This window comes from Mesoplodon mirus, assembly GCF_964341445.2.
Source record: "Mesoplodon mirus genome assembly, chromosome: 6".
NCBI lineage: Eukaryota > Metazoa > Chordata > Mammalia > Artiodactyla > Ziphiidae > Mesoplodon > Mesoplodon mirus.
The window spans coordinates 98,319,779-98,344,339 of NC_138982.1; the positions used below are offsets into that span (position 1 = coordinate 98,319,779).

At 40.2% G+C, this 24,561-nt stretch overlaps 3 protein-coding genes across 9 annotated transcripts in view; 1 reads left to right on the forward strand and 2 right to left on the reverse strand.

Annotated features, from left to right (window-relative positions):
* TRMT10C (tRNA methyltransferase 10C, mitochondrial RNase P subunit) lies at positions 1–23,752 on the reverse strand. The gene is given in 3 exon segments (XM_082624940.1): positions 1–489; positions 491–1,738; positions 23,469–23,752. Coding segments are annotated over 3 exon segments (1,518 nt in total). The 5' UTR covers positions 23,715–23,752; the 3' UTR covers positions 1–465.
* On the reverse strand, positions 13,018–22,030 carry LOC309806252 (putative protein ARB2BP). Its single transcript, XM_082624941.1, has 2 exons — positions 21,954–22,030; positions 13,018–14,468 (listed from the first exon to the last, which is right to left on the reverse strand). The coding sequence occupies exons 1-2, from the start codon at positions 21,993–21,995 to the stop codon at positions 13,374–13,376; spliced, it is 1,137 nt and encodes a 378-aa protein (XP_082481067.1). The 5' UTR covers positions 21,996–22,030; the 3' UTR covers positions 13,018–13,373.
* SENP7 (SUMO specific peptidase 7) overlaps positions 22,271–24,561 on the forward strand; it is a gene marked incomplete at its 3' end in the record, with an annotated part of 175,799 nt that continues 173,508 nt past the window's right edge. For 4 of the 7 annotated variants that reach the window (XM_082624929.1, XM_082624930.1, XM_082624933.1 and 1 more), the window contains exon 1: positions 22,273–23,426. In XM_082624929.1, coding sequence (XP_082481055.1) covers positions 23,387–23,426 — 40 coding nt within the window. In that variant the 5' untranslated portion in view covers positions 22,273–23,386. Of the gene's footprint in view, positions 23,427–24,561 lie in introns of all 7 variants that reach the window. The other 3 variants (XM_082624935.1, XM_082624932.1, XM_082624934.1) reach the window with 3 other exon arrangements.

Consider the following 24,561-nt stretch of genomic DNA (forward strand, 5'->3'; position numbering starts at 1 on the left):
AATGGTACAATTATTTTACTGGGCTCAAACAAACATGGACAACTCTTTTTACTTTCTAAGATTGTTTCTTTTTACAGTAAACAAAATATATTTCCAAAGTTTTACAGATATTTAATTGGAGAAAGATAATACTTGTTAGTTTGGAAAGACAACCTTTAAAAGAAAGAGCAAGTGAATTCCATTCAGGATGAAACAGACTAACAGAACTGTATTCCTAAGTGGTGGTGGTGGGATGAATTGGGAGATTGGGATTGACATTTATACACTAATATGTATAAAATGGATAACTAATAAGAACCTGCTGTATAAAAAATAAAATAAAATTCAAAAAAAAAAAACAGGAGTGTGAGTATTACCTGTGCTACTTCAGCAGAGGCTTCCTAAAAATTTCAGCTGATTTTGGGAAAAAAACAAACAAACTGTAATCCTAATCCATTTACTTTTTAAGCTATCAAATATTCTCATTCAAGCTACCTTTTCTGTGTCTATCTACAGAGCCTCTTGGAAATGAATTAAAAGTCTTTGACTTCATTCTGTTGAAAAACTCTTGAGAATGCTGAGAAATATCCAGATAACCAGTATGTTTTCTCCTAGGAACAAACTTCAGAGCCTCTTCCCAACTACCAGTGTTTTTCAGACATAACAAAATACGTATCATTTGATCTAAGGTGAGATTTTTGGTGCCAGTGTCCCACTGCAAATATTTATCTAATGGAAGGCATTCTGTTGCCAGCTTCAGCCGTTTTGCTTTGGCTAGGGATGTGCCTGGCTGCATATTCTTATCAACGAAAGATCCCACTACATAAATTTTGTCATGCTTGAAAGTAGTCATAACGTTGGGAGAATCTGAAGTTAAATATATAATACTGTCCTTTGGAAATAAATCTACATGAGACTTTTCTGTTGCTGTTAAAAGCAATTTGTTCCACTTTTCTCCATAACGTTTAACTAACTCTCTATAGTAGGCACCACCTGTTTTAAGACTGCAGAAATAAATATGGAAAGGATCAACATTTCTTCTGTTCCATCCTTCACTTTCTAAAAGTTGGGAAACAGCATTCTGCAGTTCTTTTGGTTTCATATAGTCGTCATAAGCCATGTCAAAAACCAAAGGTTGTCCAAACTGCATGGCCTGGGCACCCTTCCAGCCCATTGCAATGTCCATATTCCTATCCCAAAGTCGCAGAAACAGAAAGTTTTGCTGTTTATCTTCCTTAGTGGTTTCTGGTAGCTGATCTTTTTTTACTTGTTCTTTTGCTGCTATTTTCATTTCCTTTTTTATTTGCTTGGCTTTTTTCATTTTTTCCTTAACATATAAATATTTTAAATATTTTCTTTTTGACGATTTAGAAACACATTCCATAACGGTTTTGAGCTCTTCTTCACTGATGTGTTCTGGTACTTCTCTGCGAAGCAATCTCCACATCTCAATTAATTCCCTGGTGGCAGCTAGAGGATCTTCATCCTTGCTACTTGAGACTGTTGAAACACCCTCTTCTTGCACACTAGATTTCATTGTAATTTTCCACTTATCAAACTCCAGCTCTTCAGGAGGTGATGTACTCTCCTTATTAGGATAGGACACAGCTGGTATTTTGGAAGACGTGTGTCTCTGCAGAGTTGTTGAATATAAAACCCTTCTCTTCCTATGAAGGGTAAATGGCACCAAAACTCTGGCAAAAGGTCTTAAGGTGATACTGACACTCATTTTGAGGAAAACAGGCCTGTAAGAAAAGCCCTATAAAAAAAATGTAATGAAAAGTTAAAAACCTCTCACATAACTGTGCAAGTATAAATTTGAGATACCAAAATGCAATTGATTTCTGAAACATAAAGTGGAATCTTAGTCCAACTTATTTTTTTTTTTTTTTTTTTTTTTTTGCGGTACGTGGGCCTCTCACTGTTGTGGCCTCTCGCATTGCGGAGCACAGGCTCCATACGCGCAGGCTCAGCGGCCATGGCTCACGGGCCTAGCCGCTCCGCGGCATGTGGGATCTTCCCAGACCGGGGCACGAACCCGTGTTCCCTGCATCGGCAGGCGGACACTCAACCACTGCGCCACCAGGGAAGCCCAGTCCAACTTATTTTTGCACCATTCATTTTTCTTAGACTCCTGTGCCCTAGAGCCTGTGATCATTCACTAGGCAAAAAGTTCAAAATTTATTTGGGTTCTTATTTTAGATATGAACTTCACTATTGTTTTAGGCAAAAGGATACCCTGAAGATCCTTTTCAGATTTGTATCTAGGGACCCAGAAGATCAATGTTACCGGATAACAAAGTTATGTACCACTATATGGCTGAGATTATGGTGCTGTATTCTCCACTTTCTACTAAGCCCAGATACAGACCCAAACACAAGATCTTTAACAAGCAATACATGAAGCCAAAGAGCAGAAAAGTTACAGAAAATGGCAACTAGTAAAAAGCACTTAGCAGCTGCTGTACCAATGCCCTTATATGCTTTCAAAACAGAAATATAGAGAGATCTACTGATTTAAAAGAAAAAATAGGGCTTCCCTGGTGGCGCAGTGGTTGAGAGTCCGCCTGCCGATGCAGGGGACACAGGTTCGTGCCCCGGTCCGGGAAGATCCCACATGCCGCGAAGCGGCTGGGCCCGTGAGCCATGGCCGCTGAGCCTGTGCGTCCGGAGCCTGTGCTCCGCAACGGGAGAGGCCACAACAGTGAGTGGCCCGTGTACCGCAATCAATCAATCAATCAATCAATCAATCAATCAATGAATAAAACCTCCCTTCTCCAATTTAGACTTTACAGCAAATAATGTTATTGCCAAACAAAATATCCAAAATTAGGGCAAATATATATAAGCTCCACAATTTTATCCTAAAGGTCTGGATGTCCACAAAACAATGAAGATACTTAAAGATGTGAAACTAGTGCTAGACTTGAAGCAAAAAAAGGAATTCAACTTTTCACAAAATGCAACTAAAATACTTGAAAAGTTTCTTCTTCCCTTGGCTTCATTTAATGACGCTGCATGCTCCTGGGTCTCTGACCTGTGCAATGATGCTCAGATCCATTCCCCCCACACCCCCAACACACACAAGGTGGATGTGCTTCTGAGTTCTGTCCTTAGCCCTTTTTTCAATCTAAACATTTTCCCTATGAACTCTGATCTACCTCCTTGACTTTGATCACCATGTATCAGATGACACCTCAAATGCAACAAACTGAAATCTGTCTCCCTTCCCTTCCCAATCTGCTTCTCCTTCTGCGTTATTTCAGGGAGGGACACTACTATCCATCCATTTGCTGAAGGCAGAAACTGGGAGTCATTTCATAACTGTCCCTTCTCACACCCTCCATTCCTAATTTGAGTTATATTGATTTAGTTTCTAAATACTTCTCTAATCCAGTCACTTCTCTTCAACCTCATTTTCTTATCTTTTTTTTCTTTTGGAGGCGGGGGGCTGCGCTGCGCAGCTTGCAGGATCTTAATTCCCCGACCAGTGATGGAACCCGGGCCCTCTGCAGTGAGAGCACGGAGTCCCAACCACTGGGCCGCCAGGGAATTCCCTCAACCTCATTTTCTTAATTGTAACTCCTAGCCTCCAGGTTTGCTCTCCCTCATCTCTAAACCATTTGGAGCACTGCAGATCTGATCAATACATTCACATCATCCTCAATGTGTATTTTTAAACTCACTGCTGCCAGGTTAAAGTCTAAACTTATATATATGGCTTATAAAGTTTTTTCACAAAATCACCATTTGCTTACCTCTTCAGCTACATCTCTAGCCATCTGTCGCCTCAAACTTTAGATCAAGTATTTCTATTAGTTCTTTTAGCACCCTGTACTTCTGCACCATACTGCTTGTAACACTGCATTGTAATTGCCTGGCTACTTATTAGCCCCACTATGTGGTAAACTCTATCAGGACAAGGACTGTATTTATAGTAACATCGAACCCAATGTTTGGCAGTATATAGTTCACATTTATCATTCAAGTATTTTTCGATTAAATACTCCGGGTCAATGCTTCTCACATTTAAAACACGTTCAGACACCTTTTAAAGAAAATACAATTTCCTTTAGACTCCTCGAAATATTTAACCGAGAGTTCTCAGCCCCAATACGAGAACACTGATTTCGGAAAAAGTCTTTTGAGTTTTGTCTTTGTAACTGGTAAATATTTTTAGAGTATCAAAGAAACAAAACCCCCAAATATTTAAAAGGGGAACAAGGATATCATTTTGGGAAACACTGCTCTCGTCCCAGGTATTGTACTTCTAGTTTATTAAATCACTGGGCTTCCTCTTATCTGTGGGCCTTCTTAGCGCACAAGCTCCAGTATGCGTATGTTAGGTCTCCCGCGTCCTCCCACCTCACCACACACACTGGGAGACAAGAAACCCGCCCGTACCAGGAGTGCAAAGACAGTGGCTCCCGCCGGTGCAAACCACAAGGAACCCCAGAGGACGCAGGATTCTGCCGGGAAATGCTGCCCAGGGATCCGCGCTGCACCCGTCCCCCAACTTACTTATCACTCTACACAGTATCCGTCGTTGACCCAAGACCCGCAGCCGGAAATCCCGCCCCCTCCTTCCGGTGCTGCCATATGATGTCACGCCAAAGGGGCAAGCCTTCCGGCCTGGAAAGCAGCACTGTCGTGCAACGCAGGCTGAAAAACATCCACTGACAGTAGCAATACAAAGACCATTGAGGCCACATTGTGAGGTTTGGGGGCTGAAGCCAGGTGAGAGTGGGTAAGGAATGAGTGGAATATGAGAAAATGGAGTCATCAAGGTTAAACGTTTTTATGAATCTTGGCAGAGGCTATATTCGGTAGGCTCAGCCTCCGGTGTGGTGTCCAAGAAATTTTTGTTATTTTTATTGTGCCTGGGAGAGACTTGACCAGCTGATAGGATTGTTAGCAAGGGAATAAGGAAAGAAAGGATGAGAAGGGTGAACTTCCTCAGAAGATTGAAAGAGATGGGGTTCAGAGGACAGATGGAGGGAACTGGTCTTGGATAGGAGGAGGAAATACCACTTCCTTTGTAACAGGAAGAAGGGAAGAAACTTAGGTGGGGATGGAAGCCAGTTTGTAGATATGGCACTTGTAATTTGAGAGTTCCCATTTCTGTGAAAGAGGTAGTCTGCTGAGAATCTCTGGAGAGCAAAGAATGGGAGAAGGTTTGAAATTGTTACAAAGAGTGAATGTGACACACTCAGTGATGGAGAAGTTTTTCACATATTGCTGTATAAGGAAGTCATTCTGGCTTATACGTGGTTCTGCCTGAACTTTGTGTGAACTAAAACACAGCCTGACTTATGGCCTGTCAAACACTTATACAGCACATCTACTTTAACCATTAAGATAAAGAATGTCCTCTTCGAATATAAGGATAAATAGCTCTCTTCCTGTGGCATCCATTAACACTTTCTTGAAGATAAGCTTCCCTTCCCAGACACCAGGATTATGCTGTCTCATTGAATACATACTAATCTGTCTCTTTTGAAACCTTGAGGGAATGTACCCCTGTCATGTTTGATGTATGTTCTTTGTTTTAATAATAAGGTTTGAAACTGCTGAAAACCATGCTTCAATGGAGCAGATCCTTGGAGCTGCTGAGAGGCTGCCTCCCAGGCTATAGTCCTCAGTTTGGTTCTAATAAAACTCTTTTCTATTCCTTATTATAGTTTGATTGTTGATTATTTGTGTCAACAATAGAAGCAGAAAGTAGAATTGTGTTTACCAGGGGCTAGGAGGGTGGTGATGAAAACAAGGGGTTGTTTAGTGGGTATAAAAGTTTCAGTTTTGCAAGGTGAAAAAGTTCTGGAAATCTGTTGCACAACAGCACGAATATACTTAACACTACTGAGCTTAAAAATTGTTAATATGGTAAACTTATGTGTTTCTTAAAATCACAATTAAAAAAAGAAAGAATGAAGTGTGAGCTGACTAGGGAATGACAGTCATGTTGTTAGGCAGTGTTTATGGTCTAATTCAGTTTGGGGGTCATGAATTTATAGTGATATCAGTCTATCTTATATGATCCCTCCCCCCATTTTGCCAACACTGCTAAGTGCTAAGAGGTCCAGGTACAATTAAGTTTATAGAAGGGAAATGGGGTAAAGTTGTTAAAGATATTGGCATCAGAGTTGCTGCACGAGTGGTCTACAGAGCCTCAGGTGCATAATGAGAGGCCAGTACAGTAATGATAGAACATGGGATGAGAGACTGATAGAAAGTAAATACACAACTGGCCAGAGGTTTCAAAGGAGATGAGAAACAGGTTAGTAGGTGTAATTGAGTAAGCAAACTGAACTGATAGGACATTGCAGAAGAGTCAGCTATCATCTGCTTTTGTGAATGTTGTGGTAATGCCAAGATTCAGGCCATGACCACAAGAGTGTGTGGCAGGAGTACAGGGGGATGGGTCATGAGAGATCATCTAGGAATCACAGTCAGGGTGTAATTATGGTATTGTTTTTGCTTCAAAACTCAATTTTGTACTCGGTATTTAGTAGCATTTGAAGTTTCTCTTTTCCTTTTGGTGTAGGCATATCTGTCCTATGTTTTGCTAAAATTAGGGAGGCCTCTCCTTTCTGGGCCAGACACTATTTTGATTTTTAAAAATTTAGTGAGATGAAAGTTTTAGGACATTTGAAAGCCAGAATCCAAACAAAAGAATTTTCTGTCCTTTCATGCCTTGCAAAATTCATCGCTATGCAATACCTTGGCCACTCCTCTCTCAGCCTGAAGGTGGTGTCGTCTATTATCTAATTGTTCTATGATTTAGGAACTGGGATGTATTATTTGGGAAATACAACTAAAAACAAGATCTCTCCCAACTCAGAAATCCTCTCCACAAAGGTAGTAGAGAAAGAAAACACTTATTTTTGAACAAGCATTAAACCAGAATGTGGTGAGCATCACAGGCAATCTGCAGAAGAGATTGTGAAGACAGAAAGGGGAATCTCATCCCCTTATATAGCCAGATACACCCCATCACATATGTGTTTTCAAAGTAAACAATAAATAGTCCTCAAATAAGAGAACCTGAGAGCATATTTTTCATGCATAGTTCATCCTAACTTTACCATGGTAATTGGGGAGGTCACTTTTGTTAGTTAATTGGCTTTATCCAGAGAAAAAACAAACGTCGTCTTTCTGACAGGACATAGTTTTGCTAACTGGAGAAAGGCGTCCACCAGAGTTAGGCTCGTGCCCTCTCACAAGAACTGTGAGATAGGGGAGCTATCTTCCTTGATCTCTGCATTTCAGAAAAATGGCTTCCGGGCTTCCCTGGTGGTGCAGTGTTTAAGAATCTGCCTGCCAATGCAGGGGACACGGGTTCGAGCCCTAGTCCGAGAAGATTCCCACATGCCGCGGAGCAACTAAGCCCGTGCGCCACAACTACTGAGCCTGTGCTCTAGAGTCCGTGAGCCACAACTACTGAGCCCGCATGCCACAACTACTGAAGTCCATGTACCTAGGGCCTGTGCTCTGCAACAAGAGAAGCCACCGCAATGACAAGCCCATGCACTGCAACAAAGAGTAGCCCCCGCTCGCTGCAACTAGAGAAAAGCCCTCGCACAGCAATGAAGACCCAACGCAGCCAAAAATAAATAAAATTAAAAAAATAAAAAATCAGTAGCCCTGGAAAAATTATATTATATATATAAAAATGGCTTCCAGGTTCTTGAAGAAACATTCCTGAGTGGTGAGATTGGCAGGAGGCTTATTTAGCCATTATAATTTAGCCATTATAAATATTTACATACATTTGAAAAGGATGAAGAAAGAAATTCTGAAAGAAAAGGGAGAGGGGGAGAAACGCCTTCCTTTATTTTCAACGAGGAGAATTACACCTCTTACTGTTATTTGTATTTGCCCTTAAATTATGTGGTAGAAACGGAAAGTATTGGTCTTGAAAGGTAAGTGAGACACACCACATCCTTTCCTACAGGAGGGAAAGACAAGTGTGTCAGTGCACTTGGATCTTTGGGACCGTAAAACATGAATTCAGTCAACAAACCCCTTTTGTTGCTTTCCTCAGGGGAGGAACTTTGGTCCAGATGATAATCCAGATGATAATCCATCATAACTTTTACCTCACATGAGATAGACTTAACGTTATTACCTCCCTGGCCACCCCTAATCTTCCTAACAGTGGTTCACAAAGTGTGATCCCCAGACCAGCAGCATCAGTATCACCTAGGAACTAATTAAAAGGCAAATTTTGGGGCCCCACCTACCAGTTCTACTGAATCAGAAACTTTGGCAGTGATACCTAGCAGTCTTTAAGACCTCCAGGTTATCCTGATGTACTTTAAAGTTAGAGAACTGCTGCTTTTGAAGAAGCATTGAAAAGGAAGTAAGAGAATTTCTTGCTGTTTTTAACAGAGACTTCCCACAGCAAATTCACAATATGTTCTTTTTTTCTTTGTTAAAACTTAATATGTTTAGTCTGGTATTGGGAAGTGACACACAAATCTTGGTGTACTTCGCTTACAATGATCATAGCCTATTACCTCTATTTTCCACAAGAAGGGAAAAAGTTATCACATACTGATGTCAGAAAGTCTTAGGATTTTCCTGCAGTCCTCCCTTATCAGTCTTTTCTCTATCAGGACACATCTCTGGTCTGCAGCTTATAGCCAAAAATCTGGAGATATCCTTTTTGACTTCAAGCTGCAAAAATAGAGCAACATCGGACGTCAGAGTAAGGGAATAGTTTAGGGTGACCCTAGGAGAGAAAATTAAAATAAACTTTATTTTCAACACAAGTATTTGTGGCAAAAATTCTGATGTCTTGCAGAGAAAGAGGAAACCAGTTTCTAAATACACAGCTGTTTATCAAAACAAGAAAAACTTTAAAATAGGATAAAAATGCTCCCAGACCAAGATAATCTTATAAGCAACAATTGAGTTGAGCTGCTATACCGTTATTTCAGTTGGCATCATTTCTGATGTGATAGTCTAAAATATGTCTCCAAATTCTTTGACACTCTCTCATGAGGTGGAGTCTAATTCCTCTTCCCTTGAACTTAGTGACTCATGTCCAACAAATAGGAAAAAAGTAGACCAGTATGCAATTTCAGAGAGTAGGTCATAAAAGGCGGTGTAGTTTCTGGCTTGCTTATTCACCTGGATGATTCATCCTGTGGGAAGCTGGCTGCCATGTTGTGAGGACATTCAAGTGACAAAGACTGTCCTTGACCAGACTTTAGTTAGGCTCTTCTGAGCCCTTTCCTGGGATTAGTCCTTGACCTTGACCTTCTGTGAGATTGCATAGGTCAATCTTAGCAAGAATTCTGCTAAGTCATCCCCCAACCTTGATATCTTATCAAGTTTCTCAATCCTCACTCTTCATATCTAAGCCCTTGTCCTGCCTTTAGCAAGAATCTCTCTACCCTTCAGGTCTCCTCTTAGTTTTCCATCCACTGATATCCCCACTCTGCTTCTTGGCTATAAATTCCTAGCTATCTTTATTGTTTTGGAGTTGAGCCTGATCTCTCTTCCCTATTGCAATGTCCCTAACTGCAATAGTCTTGAGTAAAGTCTTCCTTACCATTTTAACAAGTGTCAGGTTAATTTTTTAATAGAAGCAGCCTATGGAAGAAGTCCATATAGCGAGTTACTGAGGCCTCCTACCAACAGCCAGCCCAACTTTAGATCACTGCAGCTTCAGTCAGTCTTTTTTAAAAAAATTTATTTATTTATTTATTTATTTATGGCCACGTTGGGTCTTCGTTGCTGCGCGTGGGCTTTCTCTAGTTGCGGCGAGCCGGCATCACTCTTCATTGCGGTGCGTGGGCTTCTCATTGCGGTGGGCTTCAGTAGTTGTAGCACGCGGGCTCAGTAGTTGTGGCGCATGGGCTTACTTGCTCTGCGGCATGTGGGATCTTCCTGGACCTAGGGCTCAAACCCATGCCCCCTGCATTGGCAGGTGGATTCTCAACCACTGTGCCACCAGGAAAGCCCTTCAGACAGTCTTGAGTGCTCTTCTGAGGGATCCTGAACCAGAATCACCCAGGTAATCGCTCCTGAATTCCTGACCAACAGAAGCTGTGAGATAATAAATGTTTGTTGTTTTAAGTCACCAAGTTTTGGAGGTAATCTAATATGTAGCAATAGATAACTAATACACCTGACTACCACATTAAATAGTAAATTGGGGGTTATGAGAAACATCAACGTTCAGTTAGTTAAATATAAGACAAAATAGTTTTTATGGCAACACTTTTTTTTTTTTTTTCTTTTTTGGTGCTTTTCACGGTAAGTGCATTAAATGCATTCTAGATAGACTATCTGTGTTGGTAGAGACTTCTAAAGCTCATCTTATTTACACAATGGGAAATGCAGGCTGGGAGAGAGTAACTGGTTTATCCAATGCTAGGAGTCATTTATTTATTTATTTATTTATTTTTAATTTTTGGCTGCACCTCATGGCTTTCGGGATCTTAGTTCCTCGACCAGGGATTGATCCCAGGCCTGAGGCAGTGAAAGCGCCAAGTCCTAACCAATAGACTGCCAGGGGATTCCCCCTGGGGGGTCATTTAAAATCTGCATATCCTGATTTACAATTCAGTGCTTTTTATTTTTTTTCATTATGCCACTCAAGACATGGTGCAGAAAGATAAATTTGAGATATTATGTCTATGCTGTTAAGGAATTGTCCTAGTCTGTTCGGGCTGCTATAACAGAGTATCATAGACTGGGAGGCTTAGACAACAAATATTTATTTCTCACAGTTCTAGACACTGGGAAGTCCATGATCGAGGCACCAGAAGATTCAGTGTCTGGTGAAGGCCTGCTTCCTGCTTCATAGATGGCTGTGTTCTCACTGTGTCTCACATTGTAGAAGGGAGTTTTCTGGGGTTTCTTTCATAAAAGTACTAATCCCATTCGTGAGGGCTCTACCCTCATGACCTAATCACCTCCCAAACACCTCACCTCCTAATACCATCACATTGGGGATTAAGATTTCACCATGAATTTTGGCGGGGACACAAACATTCAGTCCATAACAGGAATTATAGTGTATACTAGGTTAAAAAAACACGAGGAGGGACTTCCCTGGCGGTCCAGTGGTTGAGAATCCACGCTTCCACTGCAGGGGGCACAGGTTTAAACCCCGGTTGGGGAACTAAGATCCCGCATGCCGCACGGAGCAGACAGAAAACAAAAAACAAAAACCCCAAAACTAGGAATAAGAACACTAGGAAGACACTAGAAAGAGCTATGTACAGAAAAATTTGTCCTATTAGATATGGCAGAGTCAGTTTTTCAAATGTAACATCTATAAGATGTTATGGAAAAGCCCAATCAAACTTCTTGGCCAACTCAATATTATACATAAATAGAGATGCAACAAGGATTTATTGTATATAGCACAGGGAATTATATTCAATATCTTGTAATAACCTATGATGGAATATAATCCTCAAAAAAACTGAATCATTTTACTGTATACCTAATACTAACACAATGCTGTAAATCAACTACGCTTCAATTGAAAAAAAGTATTAAGCATTTCTCAAACTACTGCCAAGATTATTTTGGTCTCTTGGCTTCCAAGCTTGTTCTCCTTCTAATCTGTTCTCTAAACTGCAATCGGGATATTCTTTATAAAATGTAAATCTGATAATATTCTCCTGTCTAAAACCATCCAATGGCTTCCATTGTCATTAGAATAAAGTAAAAAAAAAATTCTTTTTAAATGTATTTATTTTTGGCTGCGTTGGGTCTTCGTTGCTGCATGGGCTTTCTGTAGTTGTGGTGAGCAGGGGCTACTCTTCATTGTGGTGCGTGGGCTTCTTATTGCTGTGGCTTCTCCTGTTGTGGAGCACGGGCTCTAGGCACATGGGCTTCAGTAGTTGTGGCATGCGGGCTCAGTAGTTGTGGCTTGTGGGCTCTAGAGGGCAGGCTCAGTAGTTGTGGCACATGGGCATAGTTACTCCACGGCATGTGGGATCTTCCCAGACCAGGGCTTGAAGCCGTGTGCCCTGCATTGGCAGGCAGATTCTTAACCACTGTGCCACCAGGGAAGTCCTAAAGTAAAAATTCTTAACATGGACATTGCAGCCTTGAGTAAGCTGTCTGTTTATTTCTCTAACTTAACTTTGCAGCTACTGACAAAACCTCTCTCCTTTACCAAATCAGAGTCTGGCTCCTCTGAGCCCTCCTCTTGACTAGGCTCTGACATTGGGCTCTGCCCTTGGTCTGCTTAGTCCAGTTTTAGTAGGAATTCTGCTGAGTCAGTTAGTGAAAATCTCACCTTTGGTATCTGAACGTCCTCTATTATATCTGATAAAATTCCTCATCCTCCACTGTCAATATCTTACCACCCCTGGCCCACCTTCAGTAAGAATTCTGTTGAGTCAGTCTAGCAAGAATATCTATTATCCCTAATGTTTTTACTTAGTAGTTTTCCATTCACTGACCCTCACCCTGCTACTTGGCTATAACCGCCCCGCCCCACCCTTGTCCTTGTGTTTGGAGTTGAGCCCAATCTCTCTCCCCTACTATAAAACCCCCATTGCAACAATCCCTTTTAAATAAATCTTCCTTACTGTCTTTAATGCATGTCATGAATAATTTTTTCTTTAACACTACTCCCCATAATCTTTTAGTTCCAGCTGAACTGGACTTGTTCCTCCTGCCTCAGGACTTTTGCACATGTGATTCCTTTGCCTACGACTTCGTTTTTTTCAGATAACTTCAAACTAGGCATCATTTTCTCAGGGAGTAGTCCCTGAACCCCAAGGCTATTAGCTCTCATGCTAGATGTTCCATGACACCCTTTATTTCTTAACACTCTTCACACTTGCAATTTGTTGTTCATTGTGAACTCCAAATAAGGTTAAAGGCAACGTTGGCCTTGTTTGCCAGTGTGCCCAACACTAGTATTGACTAGTACATAGTAGACACTCAAATATTAGCTGAAGGTATGAGTAAACACACACACGAGATCAACAAACTTAAACAAAAAAACTCACAAACATACAAAGAATGGAGTTGCTTATGATGTTTAATTTTTATGTTCACTTATATTTTTAATACAGCATTAATAATGCAGAAGTCAAAGATTGACTTAGTCTTTAATTTCTATCAACTACAGTTTTGGTGTCATTCTATGAAACTGAGAAATCTTTTCCAAAGAAGATCCTCTAACTAGACTACTCTTAATTTGACTAATACTGTAAAATATTAATGATAGTACTGACTGACTTCCTGGTTCATCAGTAGGCTACTGAAGAGAACATACTCACTTTTTTAAAAAGTTAAATCAAATTTCAAGCCAGAACATACTGCCTATGAGTTGGAAGTATTCTTTTTCTTCTAGCATCTACATTAGCAAAGTTTCAGTGGGACAAAACAATCTTAGATGGCAAAAAAGTAACTTAAGCACTTTGCTTTCTTTTTGTGGAGCTTCTAGTTACTATGGGCACTCGAGAGAAATTAATAGCTGCTTTGGCTTTCAAAGCTTTTCTAAAGTATTTAAAAATTGACTGAAGGCTAGAGGAAGGGGCTAAGTTGTGTTTTTCTGTACCAGCAGAAACCATGGGAAACTCCTTTTTCAAAACAGTAGCTTCAGGTTTATCCAAAGGCTTTGGACTTGTCACCCATTCACGGCAGTGGTGCTTTATCCATGCTAATAACTGGATGTCACTCCCCAGCTGGTGTCCTACGTGATGTTCAGAGTCAATAAGTGCAACAGCATATACTTTGCTCATTACTTCCCACTTTCTACGAACAAGCAAGTCCATAAAAACCAAGCCTCCATAACCATGTACAAGGAAGGCAACATCCTTGCCTTCAGCCTTTGAAATGAAGTAATCCCAAATATAAGCCATATGTTCTTCAGGAGTGTTGCTGCATCTTTTTGGAATACATTGGAGAGACTGCTGGAGAGATAAAAAGCTCTCAGTCTGAACCATTTTTCTGGAAGGGGACTCAACATTTTGTGTTAAAAGGCCTTTCCACTCTTTTTCTGTCTGTAGGTCCACAAAATTGTCGTTGGGGTTTAGCACAATTACATCATAATGTGCCTGCAATGCCATTTGAATACATGGTATCTGACTTCCATGTTGGAGACCATGATGTATTACTGCCTGCTGACTCCACTGACCAGCTCTAAAGACCCCACGGTCTTGAAGAAGGACAAGAAGAGCAGAATGATGATTTGTTAATGCTCTCTCACTCATGAAAAAGAAGCTTCTTGGTTCCTTATCAGCCTCTGGTGGGATATATACTTTTTGTAATTTGCACACTTTTTCCAAAAGTTCATAAATGTATTGTTCGAGCAAATGGCCAAGGGCCTGGTAGCGCTTGCTATTCCTCTCCAGGACGTTTTTATAATAGTTAAAGACAAAAGGCTTATGTGTCTCAGTGTGTCTCAATTCAGCTTTTTCACTGAAGTCATATTTAAGTTCCTCTAGTAAATCAGATTGTTCGATAAATTTTCGGAAGCTCAGTTCCTGAGTCACTGGTAACCACTGAAAGTGAAAAGCAATATTATGTCAGTACCAGAAAAAATAAAATAGAAATTTCATCTTGCTAAGATCTTCCTGTGGGAAATCATACTGAATTAAGCACTTTAAGAAGACATGAACATTATGGTAAAGATTTTAACTCAAAATAATTGTGAACGATGCAAAGTAGTGAGAAACTGAATACACTAAGAGACAATGGCCAGACCATATATAAAAACAGAACTCTGACCCACAACCTGCAGCAACTTGCCAGGAAGCCAATCCCTTATCTGTTGATCCAATAAACAGCCCAGGAAGCCAGTCTTATAAGTCAGAATCTCAGGAAGTCAGACTGCTACCTCTAGTGACAATCTGAGAAGCCAAACAATAACTTCTGTTACAATGGGTCCAAAATGGCCAAGGCTTGATTAATAACTTAGAGCTTCCCTAATTTTTATCCCTGCTTCCAACTTAGGACCCACCAGAGAAAGCCAAATATGCACCCCTAAACAGTCACATAGGATGCCTCCCTTCTAGTTATCTTGCATTCAGCTTCCTCATGCCAACAGTGTCCAGTCAGGACATACCAGCAGCTTTCCCTTTTTTTTCCACTACAAAGCTTTCCCACTCCTCTGCCTGCCTTTGAGTCACTGCCAAAATGCAAGTGATGGTGGCTGACTCCCTTGCTATAGTGAGCTCAGAATGAATAGGTTTTGCTTTTCTCATTTGGTTGGTCTTTATCTCCACAGTAAGCATTCAAACATTTTTGCTATTAAATAAATGGCAGGGGATGGCAGTAGAAGTGAAATGTGAACCAGGCAGTGTAGATGATGATCAATTTATCTACTAATAGAAGATATGGTTATTCTGATATTTGAAAATAAAAAAAGTGACTGAGAAGTGAACTTAGTTAACATAGCCCAAAGGGAAAAGAAAAGACTTTGAAAGGTTAAGTCCTGGGAAAAAAATCTCAAATAGACTCTATTCTGAGGCAAACAAACAAACAAACAAACAAAAACAACAAAAAATGTTAAGTGGCTTGTGCCAAACAACTGTTAAATAAATGTTGGGTACCGAGGCTATCTGACTCCAATTCATGTTCTTAACAAATTCATTAATACTCTGACTCCTTAATTTCTTAACACTCACACTGGCAACCACAACCTACTTCCAATAAATAGCACTCAAAATGATTTTCAGTGCCACTCAAGCTGCTCTCAAGGCTTAAAATCAAAATGGTGCTTGCTTGCTTTGATTTCTTAACTCTTTTCTCACTTTCTGAATCTTATTCCCTGATTCCCAATTCATACTTTATGAAGGTCTGTGTTTGTTCAAAGCATCCAACCTATCTAAACAGCTATTTTTTTTTTTTTTTTTGCAGTATGCGGGCCTCTCACTGTTGTGGCCTCTCCCGTCGCGGAGCACAGGCTCCGGACGCACAGGCTCAGCGACCATGGTTCACGGGCCTAGCCTCTCTGCGGCATGTGGGATCTTCCTGGACCGGGGCATGAACCCGTGTCTCCTGCATCGGCAGGCGGACTCTCAACCACTGCGCCACCAGGGAAATCCTGCTCTCTATTCTTTACAAACTTTTTTCCTTACAGTGTTGCTGATTTCAGGTGCTATTATGTAATTAATATATTTTCCTAGAGTGTAAATGACAGATAGGAGCCTCTGGAATTAGATTGATTTAAGTTTAAATCCTAGCTCCAAATTTTACGTTGAGTGACTTTCAGCAGGTTTCTTTACCTCTATAAGTTTGTTTCTTCAACTTGTGAGTCTTAGTTTATGTTATCTAAAATAGCAATCCTTATTACCCTCTATCCTGCTACTCTGCTTTATTTTTCTTCATAGCCTACATTACCACCTGATATATAATTGTTTGTATATTTAAAAATTATCTCTCCCCTCACTAGAATAAAAGCTCTATGAGAATAGGAACTTAGTTTAATTAACTGCCGTATCTGCAGTACTTGGAACAGTGTCTGACAAATATTATATAAATATTTTTTGAATGTATAAATGCAAAATAGGATAACATTTATTTCACAAGGCTGCTGTGAGAATTAAATTAACTAATATAGGTAAAAACCATTTTATGTACTGTCTCACACATGGAAGTTTCTGTTAAGATGGGATGATCTTCCTTTTTGAGAAGTGTGAAATAAAAAAACATATATCTCTTGTCCAGCCTTCCTTATTCACTCAACACTGTGATTTTTATCCACATTAATAAACATAGTCCTACGTCATTCATTTTATCAGTTTATAGTGTTCCATTGCTTGAATATGCCATGGTTTATTTAACCATTTTCCTGTTGAAAAATATTTAGGTTGCTCCAATTTTCCACTATTATAAACAAAGCTATAACAAACATAGCTATATTTTTGTGCACATATCAAGAGTTTCTTAAGGCAATATACCTAGAAGTGGAATTTCTAGGTCATATCAGCATCTTCCATTTTACCAGATATTGCCAAATTGCTCTCCAAAAAGGAGGGTCTATTTTATACTTTGGCATGGATGAGAAGGTTTGCCCAGAAAAGCAGTAATCTCTTAGATCTAAAAATACTTTGTTTATTCAGGTGCTGTGCTGGAAACTGCCTTTTTCTCTACCGAAATAAAGAGAAAGATACTGAATACTTAAAACTCAATGAACTAAACCTAAACCAACTAAACTAAACTAAACCAATGAACTAAAGAACCTTGTTAGCTAACTTTTCTTTCAATCAGAGAGTAAAATAAAATGAGTATTTTCTAATAGCACATAGTATACGGCATTCAGTTACTCTTTTTCACCTTTAAGTGCTTGTGTCCCTAGTTGTTTGAGAAACAATTCTCAGGGGAAAAGAATGGGAGTTTGCAAACTGGAAAACAGATATATAAAGGACAGGTATAGGTGGGGTGAACAGAGTAAGGTGCAGAGTATCCTGTAGAATGAAAAGGTAGACAATTCTTTAGAATTTATTGTAGCATATTTTGCTTGGTTAATATACTCAAACTTGTTAACTCTCATATCTAGCTGTCTACCTGATATATTTACTTGGATGTCAAATAGCCATTTCAAACTTAACACCTCCAAAGCACTCCCTTCAATCTACTCTCCCTGTAGTCTTTCCCATCTTATAAATAACTCCATTCTTTCAGTTGCTTGTGCTGCAGCCTTCCTTTCTCTTTCACACTCCACATCTGATCAATCAGCAAATCTGTAGGCTCCCTTATTTGAAATATATCTCTAATCTAACCACTTGTTACCTCTCCACCTCTACTGCCCTAGGCCTAGTGCAAGTCACTATCAATACTAACCTTCATTGTTAAGCCTCCCGTCTAATCTCTTTGCATACACTCTTATCTCCTGGTAGTCTGTTTAACACATAGCAGCTAGAAGGATCTTTTCAAAACATCTAAATTGGATATCACACCCCTGTTCAAAATGCTCCATTGTCTCCCCTCTTACTCAGAATAAAAGCCTAAGTTCTTACCATGGCCTACAAGGTCCCCCATGACCCTTAGCTCTCCAAGGTCATTTCCCTCCATTTCTCTCACTTGCTTACTCATCTAGTTACATCATCTGGCTCTTAGCTCTTTCTCAGGTGTCATTTCCCACCACTCTCTTGCTTACTTCACTCTAGCCACACCTGGTCTCTTTGCCGCCAACTTGTAAAGCAAGCTCCTATTTAAGGGCATCCCCCTTGCTATGCCCACAGATTGGGACACTCTTCTCCTAGATATCTATAGGGCTTCATTTCCTTCAAGTTTCTGCCCATCTGTTATCTGATCAGAGAAACTTTCTCTGAGCATTCTATCTGAAAGGGCAATCCCCTCTAATCCTTCCTTACTCCCTGTCTATCTATGATGCTTCATTTTCCCCTCCCTTCCTCCTTCTTCCTTTTCTAGTTTTTTTTGGGGGGGATTTTTTTTATTCAAACAGAAAGTCACAAAAATTATAATCATCCTCATCAGTTCACTCAGTTTTCTTCCTTTTCTTTTCTTTTTTTTTTTTGCACTTATTACCAACTGACATATACTTGCTTACTGTCTTTTCCCTCCCATTAGAATATAAGTTTGGGACTTCCCTGGTAAACCAGTGGTTAAGACTCTGTGCTTCCACTTCACGGGGCACAGGTTCAATCCCTGGTCTGGGAGCTAAGATCCCACATGTCTTGCGGCACGGCCAAAAAAAAAAAAAAATTCCATGACAGCAGAGACAAGGACTTTGTTTTGTTTTGTTCAGTAGTTCTTGGAATAGTGCCTGGTGAATAGTAGGCACTTAAACATTGTTGTTAGAATTTTACGATTTTTGCTAAGGGCATAAGAAAGTACAGAGAAAAATACTCTAGCTGTATACACAGGAGAAAGATGCACACAAAGCTTTTGAAAAATTATAGAGTCTCCTTCTATAATTCTAAAGTTAATAAATGTTGATTTATGAATTATTCTTAGAGACTATCCTATGCATCTATATATATTTATTTTCTCTTTTGCAAATCAAGATGGTACATTAAAATAAAGGAGAGAAACTGTTTTTTGTGTTTTTTTTTTGCTGTATACGGGCCTCTTGACTGTTGTGGTCTCTCCCGTTGTGGAGCACAGGCTCAGGACGCGCAGGCTCAGCGACCATGGCTCACGGGCCCAGCCGCTCCGCGGCATGTGGGATATTCCCAAACCAGGGCACGAACCTGCGTCCCCTGCATCAGCAAGCGGACTCTCAACCATTGCGCCACAAGGGAAGCCCGAAAAACTGTTTTATATACTTAGTTTTCTAAAGAGTGGTTTGGAATAACATAACTTAGCTTTAAGAATAAGATTGTCGGACTTCCCTGGTGGCGCAGTGGTTAAGAATCCGCCTGCCAATGCAGGGGACACAGCTTCGAGCCCTGGTCTGGGAAGATACCACATGCCGTGGAGCAACTAAGCCCGTGTGCCACAACTACTCAGCCTGTGCTCAAGAGCCCTCAAGCCACAACTCCTGAAGCTCGGGCGCCTAGAGCTCGTGCTCTGCAACAAGAGAACTCACCGCAGTGAGAAGCCCATGCCCCTACAACCAAGAGTAGCCCCCGCTCACTGCAACTAGAGAAAACCCGCGTGCAGCAACAAAGACCCAACTCAGCCATAAATAAATAAATAGAATAAGATTGTCAGAGCTGCAAGGGATTTTGATATTCTTAGCTAATATGTTTATTTTATAGAGAAGCGAGGCTTTCAAAGGTAAACTGACATGCCCAAAATAACTCAGGCAGCTCTACAAACCTGAGAGATGATTCATTTTTTACCAGTGATTTTAAAAATGCACAGTATTTTTCATCCATTCACCAAAAATTTGGTGAGGGGATTTGTTAGTCACTTAGTTTTCTATATCGAATAATCTAGTCATTTTAAGAAGGGAAAAGAGTATATAATCATTAATGAGAATTTCAAGTTAGGTCCTTTTAGTAACCTGTATCAGGTGGTGACACTGCTGTTATAGCCATGCCTAGAGCAAAACATAATTATTTTAAATTATTTAACTAATTGTGGTAAAATACATTAAAAAATTTACAGTTTTAACCATTTTTACATGGGCAGTTCAGTGGCACTGAGTACACCCACATTGTGTGCAACCATTAATACCATCCATCCATCGAACATTTTTCATCTTGAAAGACTGTAACTCTGTACCCAGTAAGCTATAATTTTTCATTTCCCCTTAGCAGCAGCCCCTGGCAAACCTTTCTACTTTCTGTCTCTATGAATTTGACAAGAAGAGGATGGGTGGGGCAACAGAATCACAGATGCAAGTAATTTTAATTAGCTTACTTGGTTTTAACAAACTCCTTCTCTAGGACCATAAAGTGGTTATATTTAACAATATTTTACATTCTTTACAAGTGATCAGTAAGCCTTTATGAAAATATAATTTTACAACCTGAGAAGTTAGGGTCTAACCCCAGGTTACACAGTAATATACCCTATTACAGTAATTACAGCCCTTTTGTGTATTTAAGAAAGAGGTCCTGTTGTATATCCTATGACATTAAGAAGCACAGATGAGTGATACTTCACTAAGAAAATGAAAAAAATATCTCAAGATACTTTTTTTTCAATGAACATGTTTTTATTTACTTATATATTTAGAAAACCAAACTAAACCAAAACAAAAAAACCCCTGGAAAACATCTTTTAAGAATTACTGTTTTGGTAAAAAGCAGCACTATTTTTATTTTCCCAACACATAAATGCAATTATGAGGGTTTTTTCAGAAAAATAATTATGCCTGTATACAATTCCATTTAGTAAATTGTAGAAAATAATAGAGCTTATGAAATTTTATATGTAAAATATTCAAAGAAGAGCAAACTAAATCTCTTCCCCCTGCCTACCTCTCCCCAGGAAAGACTAAAGAAGATTAATTTAAGCCACCTGAGGCAAAGACAGAAAATAGGATATTAGTGATGGAAAGAAAAAAATCAGATGTTAGACATCTTGGGTTGCCCAACTTTGAGTATGTAACAGAATCTCCTAGGAAAGTTTCTTAGAAAACTAATTTAGTGAACTATTATAAAGACACCCTTGTAACTACCCCAGGTTAGCTTTTTTAAAAATTAATTCACCTGTGAAGAGAAGGGTCTTTTTTTAGATTTCGTTAGGCTCTCCTCAAAGAAATTGTTAATTAAGGGGTAAAATAAAGGGTTGATCAATTTCACACTGCCACTATGTCTTGAACCTATTAAAAAACCATACCCACTGCTTTTAATAGTTAGTATAGTCAAAACAAAAATATAATGAATACCTAACTTAAACACTTTACATGCACTTTTAACACTCAGTAAAGAACCATACTCATTAAGATCAAATCAGTCCATCCTCTCCTCCTATAAAATACTGGGCTGATGAATTTCTAATCTCAAATAATCTTAATTTAAAAGGCTCTATACAGTGTGAGCTAAACATACATAAAATAAATGATCTTATTTACAAACATACTAAGAGAAGAGAATCATTCACTTTCTTTGGTCTTTCTTCCTTATTTTAAAATAAGGAAGCTTTCTCCTGAACATCATAAAACACTATAAAAGAAAAGATTGTGTAATTAGTCTTTCATAAAAGGAAAAGTAAGGTTGTTAAATGACTCCCTCAAACGTAAAAAACTGAATTTTTTCGTCCTATAGTTGTTTGCAATACAGTCAACTATGTAGTAGAGATTGTTAAAACTAAAACAATAAAAATACTGGTTTAAAAAGCAAATTTGAAAATAAAAAGCAAATTCTTGAGCTTAAAGGCCATTTATCTTCAAATATGTTATTCAAAACTAGCTCCAATTCAAAGAAACAAAACTAACCCACTAAGTCTTTATTAGCAGAAATGCTGTATTTGGTTCAATGACAAGTTTAAATGACATATTTGCAAGCTGAATGATATGATTATTTCTTATAATTTCATTTCTCACAGGTTCACTTCTTACTGCTAAACTTTAAAACTTCTTTTAAGGAAGCTGTCAGTTTGGACTGAAATGGATTAGGCCTACTTACAATTTCCTTTTTTATGTTCCCATCTCTTAGCTCTATTTCCATCTTTTGCAGTTAGTTTCGTATAATATTGGCTGATGAATTGAGCCAGTATGATTCTTGAGTTAAATCATTCAGTTAAAAGAGTTGATTTATGAGGAAACTTAAAATTCAGATATTTTTCAGTAGGCAGTGTTTTTATTTGTTAAACAGAAGTAAACTAGGGCCTCTAAATGAAATCCTTGTAGTGAACTTCATTCTCATCAAGCAGATTTCTGCTTTTCAGCCATTCCTGCCCCGTATGACACTCCCCCCGGCCCAATAGGCATCATCACCTGGAGGCTTACTTCTAGCTCCGCACAGGCCACACTGTAATTAAGAAGCAAGGCTCAAGAAGCACGAACCTGGGCTCTGGTAATGAGTTAGACGAGTCCCTTTACCGGCCTTGGTAAAATGGGGGAGGAGGAGCGGATGTTAAACTGTTGGAACATTCCAGTATCATTTTGCCTCTGGAGCGCTCTGCTGAATTTTGTTAAACTTATTGTGATTAAAGCTTACACAGTAAAAAAAAGTTATTCAAATATGTACATTATGGCTAATAAAGTAGGACAATTTTCTAAACTGATGGGTCCTATGAAAGGACTAAAAAAAAAAAGTCAGTCTACAAGTACTAGTCGTTGAGTTCGAGGTCAGGGTTATTCCTTTAAGTATTGTAATAAAAATTAGCAGCACAAATTCGTTTACACCCACCCACTTTCTAGCATCTCAGCATTTTATGTTTTAAAAAATTGAGGTGCAGCTTATCTTTTTTCCTGGCCTTTAAAAATGGTGAGTTTGAATTTTGAAGAGATCCTTTCTATTTCTCTGACATTTTCTCCTCAGCTGACCAAATTGATTTCCACTCCAACTGCTAAACCAGCAGCTAGGCTATTGATTTTTGTCGTCTTAAAATCTTTTTTTCTGAGTCTGAGGAAGCGCCTTGAGGACAAATATATGGGAGAGTCCATGAGGAACGTAGTAGCACAAAAGGACTAATGTTTTGTTCTCATATTTCCGGGGTCCCCTCGCGGGATTCAGTGAAGTGGAAGAATTCCTAAAGTTTCCCCGGTTTAGTTTTTAGTCAACTTAATCTTCAGAGTCAACAAAGCCTTGACGATCTCGGGCTACAACCTAGCACCCAGACTCAGTTTCCAACAGGGGCAGAGATAATGAAAAAATCGGCACTTATTAAGCACTTGCAGCTGTAGCCGCAAAGAAAACTACTCCCAGGAAGTGACTTCCGGGTGGAGGTGGGAGGGGTGGCTAATTTCCGGTCTGAGGGCCGGCGACGGCTCTTGCGCAAGCGCAGTTCACATTTTCCTGGCTTTTTTTTTTTTTCCTCTCCCCTCCCCCTCCCTTCCCCAGCCTGAGGGGTCTTGAGGTGACAGCGACTGCGATTCCAGCAGGAGGGGGAGAAGATGGACAAGGGGAAGGCCGGGCGACGGCGATCTTCATCCGGTGAGAAAGGGTCGGAGGAGGGCTGAGCATATTGTCTCCTACCTCGGGCAAAGCGGGGGAACAGGCGACGACGGGTGCTGCGGCCCGGAGCTGCGAGGGCTCGGGCTCCGGCTCGGGCTCGGGCTCGGGCGGGGGGGAGGGGAGTGGGGAGTGGAGTGGAGTGGGGTGGAGGGGCGCGCACAATGGAAGGTTCCCGGGTCTCGCGGGCCCCTGCGAGTCGAAGACCCACTCCGAGCTGTCATCAAAGCCTCGGCCGCTCTTCACCCCGTCACCCCGTTTCAATTTCATCCTTCTCCCGCGAGCACCCTACTTGGGTCTCATCGGCCTGCGGCTCTTCCCGGTTGGCTTGCCGCTCTCCTGCCACGCCTTCCTCGTAATTCCACCAGTGTTCCAGTTTCATTTCCAGCTTCTCAGCGCCTTGGTCCTACTTTCCTCTCTTACTTTGATTCTCGACTTTGGCTCTTTCTCCCCCCTGTACCTCCTGGCAGGTAAAAGCAGCAAAGAAGGAAAGGCAGGGCACGTTAATTGACATTTAGTTCCTCGTCTAAGTGCTGCAAACAACGTGTCTTGCTTGGTCTTCTGAGCCGGCCCGCTTAATAACCTTTTCCTTTTCTAGCCACCCCCTTCTTCCAAAAGCGATTCAAGAGTCGAACAAAGGATTTGAAGCCATGTTTCGTTGTGTTTTTATTCTCAGCGTGTTTTTGTTTTCGAAATTGTTTTGCGGCGTAAATGACTGTCTTCAGTTTTGGGTACTACATCTTAGAAACACAAAAGTGGAGTTGTAAGACGCGAGGTCGAGCCCCTCCCAGTCAGCAAGTTTTTGTCAAAGATCTCACCCATTAAGGGTACCGCAGTTTCTGTGTTGTCCTGTGGACTTACCAGAGGAGGAGGGAACAAGGGCTCTTTAATAAGCTTACACTCTAGTACACTAACATTCAGTGAATCAATTATTTCAGTTAATTTTCTTATTTATTATTGTGGCGTCTGTTGTTGCATAGACAGTCTATGCAGTCTATTTAGACAATTCTAAATTTATTTAGGAGTGCCCTTGTGGCAGTGTGCCTCAGACTTTTTTGGCCGCAAAGGAGAGTGAACATGGATCTCTGGGACATTGCCTGAAGTAGCCGAAAACCTG